At 36.1% G+C, this 9,727-nt stretch overlaps 1 protein-coding gene across 1 annotated transcript; it reads right to left on the bottom strand.

Moving 5' to 3' along the window:
* Window positions 1-2,980: 2,980 nt before the first annotated feature.
* On the bottom strand, window positions 2,981-5,488 carry LOC125651766 (cyclic AMP-dependent transcription factor ATF-4-like). Its single transcript, XM_048880520.2, has 3 exons — window positions 4,721-5,488; window positions 4,521-4,619; window positions 2,981-3,677 (listed from the first exon to the last, which is right to left on the bottom strand). Exons 1-3 carry the CDS (start codon window positions 5,000-5,002, stop codon window positions 3,441-3,443), a joined length of 618 nt encoding a protein of 205 aa, XP_048736477.1. The 5' UTR covers window positions 5,003-5,488; the 3' UTR covers window positions 2,981-3,440.
* Window positions 5,489-9,727: the final 4,239 nt, after the last annotated feature.

Here is a 9,727-nt window from a genome sequence, read left to right as displayed (position 1 = left end):
GGGAGAGGGTGTTACATCACATAATCGTATAAAGGCAGTTTTTACAAACACCCCTTTACACACCTGCTAGTTTACTTAACATGTTGGGGAGACCTGGATATAGTGTTTAGTTACGATAAATATTTTTCTTTTTGAAATGTTGAATTAGTAATTTCGTAAATACAAGGAGGACATGATTTGTATTACCACAGGCACCTGAAGTATGGATATTACTACCCCCCCCCTTTTATGATAATTTTTTTGGGGGTGTCAATTTTTTTTTTTTTTGAAATGTGTGAATTCTCTGTCTATCTCATCCCTCTTTCGATATATGTAATTGTTTCTTGCTTTTTGTAAGCTTCAGAGATTGACCTTCTACCGTTATTATAAAATACACACGTGTGTGTCTATATCTTCAGGTGCTTGTGGTGTTACATGTGTGACGAGTGATATGAACCTTCTCAGATGAAATAGCGCAATAATTATCTATGCAATGGTAAAACTCATTTTGAAATATATTAATAATGGGAATACATATTGTAATATTTACGTAGACATTTAGAAGTCAGAGTGACATCAGTAATATTACCGCGTTTTTGCTACTTTGCATAAATCGCCATATATTGAATTCTCGGTAGCTATAATTGGCCGAACATTTAGGATTATATAAGGGGGGAAAATCAACAACTAGTTTCTGTTACAGATTTGAAAAACTATGCGACGTGACTGATATCATCCATGATCTTAGAATGAATTGATATACCGATATTGACAAGTTTACTTCATGTAATACATATTACATATCATTTTGATTCATTGTCGTGTTAAAATTGCATAAATCATAACATGAAAGTAAAACCATACCATATATTTACGGTCATTTTTCTCTTGAAACATATATAACAGAAATCAACTTTATAGTCAATTTATTCAAAATCGTACATGTTTAATCGATTTCCCCATGGATAATCTCATTAATGAAAATTCAGTATTTTTCATCATGATTGATCATGTACACTTCCGGTCCAGAAATATTTTTATGAACTCTTGTTATTTTCTCATGTTTTATCCGCAAAAAGGGGAGAGCAGGGGGCTGGGTCCTTCCTCAGGATCCGTCCTTGGATTATGACGTAAGAATGGCGCTCAAGATCGTAGCAGTGAAGGTTCCGAGAGAGCCGTGACTTTCGGGGTGCATGCTTGATGAACAGTTACATGTATTCTATGGTATGATGGCGCCCGGATCGAGACATTCCGGTGATTTGTACATAGGTTTTGAATACCTAGAAGTATCTATACGAGTGTATAACATGGACATTAAAATGTTTTGATCGTTACTTTTCACCTAAATGTTCATTTCACCTACAAACCAGGTTGCACTCCCCATTTGGAAGATCGTCTGAAATCCGCGCCCTTGATTTGACATAAGATATTGTGTTCATCTCTTTCCATTAAAATTCACATTTTAAAGTATTTACAGGTCAATAGAGTTAGTTAAGATTTATCTTATAAGGCAAACTGACTAAAGTCTGAGTATTTAACAAGTATTTAAATCAAAAATTTTAAGCACTGATTTAAGAAATATATTTCATTTTTGAAAATACATGCATGCGTGAGAGTATGATACGCCAGCATACTTCATGAAGCGTGTCATGTTGTTTATACCCTCATGTATGAAATTCAGTTTTAAAAAATATTTATTTACATTGTCTTTCATATTACTGCCGGTCGTTAAAATAGTCATACTATACTTTAAAAAAGATCCATCCGCATATCATTCAAATTCATGTGAACAACTGACAAAGATGTCGAAGGCAAAAACATCGGATTTAAACATTGTGTTTTAAGGAGATACTCTACATCGTCATAATGGCTGACCTCCTTTAAAAACATGGAGGGGAAAAATCAATATCAGCAATATTTGACTTTTCCTTTCCAATTAAAATACCTAGCCGAGCAACTCAGTAGATTAGCATACCGACTACTAAACTGTAGGTCGCAGGTTCAAGTCCAGCAGGGGTTTTAATTTTTTTCAGATTACCTTCTACTAAAACTGTATTTTTTGAAAAAATAAAGTAAATTAAAATAATTTCAACCTCAAAATATTGTTGTACATATCCTCCACTTTTCATCTACATCAAATTTCTTTGGTGTAGCATAACTCCTTAAAGTATTTAAAAATGTACTTGACATAGTTCTCTATTTCTTGGGAGATTTGAGCAATGATTTCTTTTTCTTTGCAATTTTTATTAATTAGAGCCAACAGTATTAAGATCGAATCGATTGACTGATGTCTAAATTTTGATCACGAAATCAATACAAATATTTCCATTTGTAACATAGTTCTAAGATACTGACACATTCCAAAGGTTGGAAAAAGAGTTAAAACGTGAAGAAATCAAGCCAGTATTATTTAAATGAAATCTTGAGCTCTCCAGACTTCAATATACCAACTGAATCAGATTCACGGACATAGCCATGTCTTCCTTGCCCGAACACACACACAAAAAAAGAACAGTGAGGGTTCTTTATCGTGCCAATGCCTGCCGCTACCCCCGTGTTAACGGTCATGTCGGAAAGACCCGTGAATCACATTTCTAAATGCCGAGCGTTTGGCGAAGGAGCAATCAATACCTATGTCTACGTCGAAGGTTTGATGCGGCCATGGCACGAGTGGGGCTCGAACTCACGACCTCCCTGTTACGAAGCGAACGCTGTTACACTGGGCTTACGAGACCGGTCACGAAGTGAACTGTCTACCTATAACCCCACTTTTTGGTTGGAACATTTTTAAAAAAGTCTTTTAAAAGCAATTTTGGGATTTCCAACCCCCCTTTATGGACAAAAAAGTAAAAACTTCGGTCACACCCCTCGTGAAAATTTTGTAGATCCGCTCCTGAGATGGATCCTAGAAATTCATAAAAGTTATGAATTTAAGGTTTGTTTTAAGTGCAAGGTTTTTGCAGTTCACTGAATAATCACCCTTTGAAGTAAAAGTACAATGCACAATTGTAGAACATTTACTCAATGTTAGAATGGATACACAATGTTATACTTCATCTGCCGCTCACAAATTATTGTCAAAATGATTGAAAACAAACATGGCAGTATTGCTATACACATTGTCAATCATAATGTCGGATCAAAACAAGAACATTATGAATCAAAGTTTCGGGAACTTGGATGTCCACAATATTTGACAGTTTTCTGGCAGAATATTGATCTTCGTACTCCTCATTTTCCACCTAATTAAAACGCAAGACAATTTGTCCTACAATCTAGCGTGCAGCAAAAAATCTCCCTTTTCAAGGAAACTTTGCAAAAACCCTCCATGGAGACCTTATACACCAAGCCCCCGGGCCAACACAGTTAGATTCACGGGATATGACGTTGTCTCCCTTGCGCGTGCGCAAATATATAGTACAAGGTGAGCGGCAGTAAACTCCTTCACAGTTTACTGGGCTTCACGATGCGACAATTGCGCTCGTTGACATGGACATTGGGGCGTCCATACTAGCGGCGGATCCACACATTGCCTCTCTAGCGGGGGCGTAGGGATGTGTTGTTGTGGTATGACAACCCCAAGGCCAAGGACTTTTCGCCTTCTTTTTAATCAAGCTCTCGACGATGGATTTCTGCTCTTCAAGGGTGCGTACGGTCTCCAATAATTCCCGGTGACGCTTTTCTAATTCGACAAGCATCTGAAGAGTAATGAATAAACAGAACTTAACAATGTAACAAATTACTTAGTAATTTAAATTTTAACACAATCACGTGATACGTAAATTTCTCCCAAGAGTACCTCTAACATCATGGTCGGAACCCATGGGTTTTCTCTCCGTTAAACTGCGTTGAATGCAATTTAATGGAGAGAAAACTCGTGGGTTCCGACGATGCTCCAACATGCATACTTCTTAGATCTATCAATATTTACATTCACTTCATTTTTCTTGCTATCTGAAACTGAAGGTCAATATCCCAAACTCATAAATTTTCCACAGGCTAATGACCGCGTTTGAAATGTAATTGAAATGATAAAATATAAGAATTGTCTTTTCCGTTTTTGAAAGAGCGCTAAATTATACATTTTATATTCAATACTGGGGTGGAGTCAGAAAATTTTCAAAGGGAAATAGTATACGACCCATGTCAAATGGTAAAAATTTATTTTTGTTAAAATGTTTAACTAAATTAGGGGAAGGGGTTGCATCCCTTGTGCACCTCTACTGTTTAGTAATACGCCAATGTGAAGAGGTTCAAGGAATATCATTTCATATAAGTTCAAAAACTGAAAGACATTTCTTAATTATAAATGAAATGATGGAACAGAACGTTTAGTTTTCTTCAAGGTCTACTTACCCCCCCCCCCCCACCCCCCCCCACCCCCCATTAAAATGTAACGTGCAAAGACCATGTTTTAGGGTGAAAATACGATATATGAGCCAATTTTTCCCTAACAATGGGCCTTTCTTTCATAAATAGTTTTTTTCATATCCAATTTCCTTATTTTCCTGCAATGTCGCATTACTTGGAGCTATTCCTACCTGGTTCTGAGTGCTGGACTGGGCTCGTCTCCGCTGTCTGTACGCCTGGGCAGACACCTTGTTTCTCTCTCGTCTACGCTGTCGTTTCAAATCTGAAGGCTGACCAACAAACAAAAATAATTAAATAAAATGAACTCGGAAATGAGGTAATGATACTCAAGATAAATCATGTGACACATCATTCTTGGCGTTTGGCCTACCTCCATTTTGTTTGCAGTTGGATCCGCCTCAGCCATGTAAAGCAGTTTGGTATCCATGTCACTATCGCTGGAAGAACCCGAGTCGGAGGTTCCAGAAAAATTGAGGTCAGAGCTAAAATTTGAATCATCGTTGTTTGCATTCAGAGCCTGTGCAGCACGGTTGGCCATCTCAGCGTCGATGACACTGCAGGATTTCCCCTCTGTGAATTCCACGGGGGTCAAGTCATCTATTTCTCTACGACAACACCCTCCCACTTGATTCTGACACAAAACTCGAACCATGTTGAATATTTGATATATTTCCTCTTTTATACCACACACAAAACTGGAATAGTATATCGTACTTTTCTTTTAGCTATGCTGCTGTAAAAAGACGTAATTCAGACCTGCCTGTCGTCTACCGGCGATTCTCTCTCTCAGCTGATCAGTGCGTGAATGTTGGGATTCACCTTGTTCCGTAACATTTAAACGCAGTCAGTGTTGCATCAGAAAGTCGGCGAATATAAACTACGGCTGTCCATCACTGTTAAAAAACACCAGCCACCACTTACAATCAACCCACTTTAAACACATTATATAAACATCTAAGTAAACACCCCGATGGAAAAAAAAACTTGAGACAGTTTAATTATTGCTCCAATATTGTTAATCGAGGTTCCTGTTTCCCGCTAAACTGTCATCCTCCTAAATGAAAACAGAAGTTGCTCACCGTACCGTTTTAAAGGTGAAGGCCGATTTATTTATAACGAACCACGGTATTTTACACCGGTGACGAAATATTTTACTACATTGCGTGCCTATAAATATCCTTTACGAATACGAGGTGATCTCTGATTGGCTGTGTAACAACAGAGAATATTCTGGACTGTAGTAGGTATAAATGGTTTAATGTAGAATTGAAACTACATAATTATCATGTATTTATATAGCTTACATTCATGACATCCCCTCAAAGATTGATTAAAATATATTTTAAAAAACCGCATTCAGCACGCAATCGCATAATAACTCAATCGAATTAACTTATATATATGTCTCTGCTTTTATACCGTAGTTTATTTTGCAAAAATAACAAAAGAGTAACCCTTCTGCACAATAAATTATGTGCCCCCCCCCCCCCTGCCCGCGGACATATCTTGAAGTAGGTATGCGTGTGTGAGGCAACGATTTCACATATTTCATAAGCCACAATCATAAGCCTTGGTTAACCTTTGTCGGCAGAAACTTCGTTAAAGTATGCTGACCTATATATGAACCTGCCACAGAGAAAACAAAATAAAGCCCAATGCCTGCATTAGTTTTAATGTTCCAAGGGTTTGGGTAGAGTGAGGTGGGCAGTTTAGTTTGTGTGATAGACTACATAAATCCAAACCTATATATACACTGTATCTTGATAAAAATGTCTCTCTTTGATACAGGCATGCATGCATATTTCTATTGGTATTCATTGATTAACTCTGCACACACCACAGAGCCCTGCACGTGTTACGTACATATCTAATTTCTAAATTGTTCACACTGGACGAGTTCTTAGGCCTACCTGGGTGATGTATGTACAAATACTCCTAACACAAATGTGATTCCTGGTAACTAAAACTGCACTCATCTGAAACTTTCAATCGTTGTTAATTGATGAGGCAACAATTCAGTTTTTTGCATCATTAACAATACGAATCGTCAGTCGTAGTCAAATGAAACAAGAACAACAAACAAACAAAAATATTGACAGGGATTTTTCAGTGTCGGGTTTGGAGGAAGGTTAGCACCCCCCCCCCCCCCCCCCCCTTCTCTTTTTCTGATTTCAAACAAAACTTGTAATTTTTTGCCATTTGGAGTTTGGAACCCCTCTTCTTTGGACGGAAAAAAGTACCATCTTGGATCGCAACCCTACCCGTCTTGGAATTTTTTTTTCCCGATCCACCCATTTTAAATTGCCAAATAATGTAGGAGATTTTCATGTTGGAGTTATGCCCCTTTTCGTACTCTGTCTTTTAAAATCACGACAATTCATCATTTTCTCGTGAGGAGTTGACTCACCTGTCCTTTAAATTTAGCCAACATGCCTCAGATCTTTGAATTTGGATTTTCCAAAGTGACTGTCATTATCATGACGTAGTTTATAATCACCTGCTTTATTTTCACCTGTATTGTTCAACCTCTAACGCGTCAAAAGGAATATTTATATTCATTATGAATGTACACAAATAATTCAATGTTCAGAATAATGTTAATTATTGCAGAGACCTGCATTTTATCCACATAATTATATATAGCAATCTTGTATGGCGATTGGATTGTTGGAACAGTAAATCATTAAAAGATCAACATATTTACTAAAGTGGAACAGTGTGTTAACGAGTCATCAAAAGAATATATAAGAAAAGAAATTTGAAAATGAAAAAAAAAAATTAAGTACTTCATACAAAATTAGTAAGACGTATATCAAAAGAAATACTTAAACAATATCCATTGCCTCCCAAAAGATATGGGTAGACGAATAAAAATTAATGTAAATGAAATAATGCACATCATACATTTCGTAATCAAGTTGTATTATATAACAGGATGTAATGATTTCTGAGATTTGAGCAAAGATTAATTCAAAAAGAATTTCTGTTCAAAACTAAACAGAGTGGAATTTTGTTGGTTAATCAATTTCAATGGCTTTAACTGATAATGATTATTGTGTACTTCTGTCGTACAAACCAACAACCTCGCCTATACATCTGTGCCTCCTCACGATAAACTTTTACGAATTCTATTATCTTGTCCTTGAGGACCTTACACTATACCTGTGAATAAGCTCTTCTAGATAATACAGTAAAACTCTAAAGTAAACTGGGAAACTTTCTCACTTACCGGCGCGAGCGGGATTCTAACCCGCGCCGACAGAGGTGAGAGGCCGTGTGATTTTGAGCGCGATGCTCTAACCACTCGGCCACGGCACTGGCAGAGAAAAAGCCCTGTCCGATCAATGCACGCAAGATTGTGACAAATAAAGGAGATGATATGGGTTTTAATTTAAACAGTATTTTATTATGAATAACATAATAATGATTAGGCAGCAGGCAATGCCTATATAAGCCTTCTCCTTTAAGGTATGTACAACGTAAAGTCCACATAATTATACACACAATAAATTGCAATATAGATATGAAGTAAGAGGATAATAAGTCATTCCAAATATAATGATTATATAAGTATTATGATTTCTTGATATGAATAATAGGCTAACAAAATAGAAATGTGGGGTGGTTAATGGGATCTAAACAGTGATTTTTGGGGGCCAAAATGCCACCGATATTCGGCTGTTTTCCCTCACAAAAATTAGCTAGTTTTTCCCAATTATATCTATGTGTTTTCCCCAATTTTTAATCTAGGGAAATTAGGCCATTTAAAAAAAAAGGTTACCGTATATTGCTGACAAAGAGTAAATACGTTTTCTTCTTCAGTTTTATTCTCCAAACCACTGCACATGCAAAAAGCTTTTGTAAAGAATATGTAAAACAATGAAGGCGTCCATATAAGCAGATATGCAGCGAAGTATATAGTTTCCAGATACACATTAAGCCATATTGTTGACACTTTCATGTTTGACCGCCATTATATGTAGAGTCAGGCTAATAACAGGAAGTGGCCAACAGTATAGGGTTTGACTAAAATCCGAAAAATACAAACAGGAGAGACATTCTGGAAACTTGATTATTAATATAATATTTACAAGATTATGGGTACAATTGCTGGTGAATTGATAATATATTATTTTCTTTATGATATTAGACAAGAAGTGCTTCTTAGAAAAAGTTAATGATATTTATACAAGGTGTGACTTCCAATACATATTTATTTTATGCTTTTAAATCAGATCTGAAATAAACCTCAAACAAAAGTTTGATTATTTTATGCATCTTTACCATTTTAATTTACTATGAATGATTTTTCCCAATTTGAGGAAAATGTCGTTAATTTTTCCCAATTCAAAAGGAGGGGTGGTAGTTTGAAAAAAAAATCACTATTAAATGACATACAAAAGAGAAAAAATGAAATCAAATAAAAATAGTGAAAGAAAAACGAATAAGTACAACAGGAGAGAAAAAAAGAAGAAGAAAGATTGATAGTACCGACTCAAACATGATAAGAATAGACATACATAACAAACACACATGTATTAAGTGCATTTTTTAAAATCTTTTGCTTTCTATAATATATTTCTGAACATATTCAAAAATCTTTATGTTACCCAAGAGTCTCATCACCACTCAGCAATAACTTTAATGATATGGGAACTTGTAGTTGCATTGCATTTATATGATATGGGTTTTGATTTGAAGAGAATTGTAGTATGACATATCCTTGACCCGCCACACGCCAAAATTCCTTAGGTAACGCTGTAATTACTTGGAAAATGTGCCCCGAAACGGGGACCCCCTGTTTGTTTACAAATTTTTGTTTCATACGTTGTGTATTTTATTATACCGGTAGAAGGCCAATCTCTAAAGCTTACAAAAAGCGTGAAACGATTACATAAATCGAAAGAGGGATGAGATAGACAGGGAATTCACACATTTCAGAGAAATTATTGCTACAAGAAAAATTAAACAAGAGAACAATCCTGATTAATGAATATTTATTCAAATTGAAGCTGATCAATTCCACAGCCTGTACATTCCGTTCTAAACTATAAAACCCAAACCTCATATTCCCGCAATGTCTCGATGAAAAGGTGAAGATAACGAACCGTGATCAACCTCAACAGACGGCACTTCTTTCCCTCTGAAGAAGAACCTTTCAGTTGTTTGTTTGTTTTTTGTCTTACGTCCCTTCGAGAAGTTTTCACTAGATTATTGAAACGCCATCAGCTGTAGGTGAAGTTCTACAAATTCAGACCACAGGCACTCGACGTTTTAAATATCTATAATAAAAAAAATTGTCTTCTAACCTGTAAACATAATATTCACAAGGTATATCACGTCGCCATCTTGGTTTTCTTTTTTACCAGCTATATCG

This window comes from Ostrea edulis, chromosome 5, assembly GCF_947568905.1.
Source record: "Ostrea edulis chromosome 5, xbOstEdul1.1, whole genome shotgun sequence".
In the NCBI taxonomy this organism is placed as follows: Eukaryota; Metazoa; Mollusca; class Bivalvia; order Ostreida; family Ostreidae; genus Ostrea; species Ostrea edulis.
The sequence above is the reverse complement of the archived record's forward strand: the minus strand, read 5'-3'. Positions and strand labels throughout refer to the sequence as shown.

Excerpts from the sequence above, each read along its gene's own strand:
- LOC125651766 (XM_048880520.2), bottom strand. The coding sequence starts at position 5,002 with ATGGTTCGAGTTTTGTGTCAGAATCAAGTGGGAGGGTGTTGTCGTAGA. Across the intron at positions 4,620-4,720 it reads CAACTGCAAACAAAATGGAG|CCTTCAGATTTGAAACGACA; the intron begins GTAGGCCAAACG and ends TTTGTTGGTCAG. Across the intron at positions 3,678-4,520 it reads AGTCCAGCACTCAGAACCAG|ATGCTTGTCGAATTAGAAAA; the intron begins GTAGGAATAGCT and ends ATTACTCTTCAG.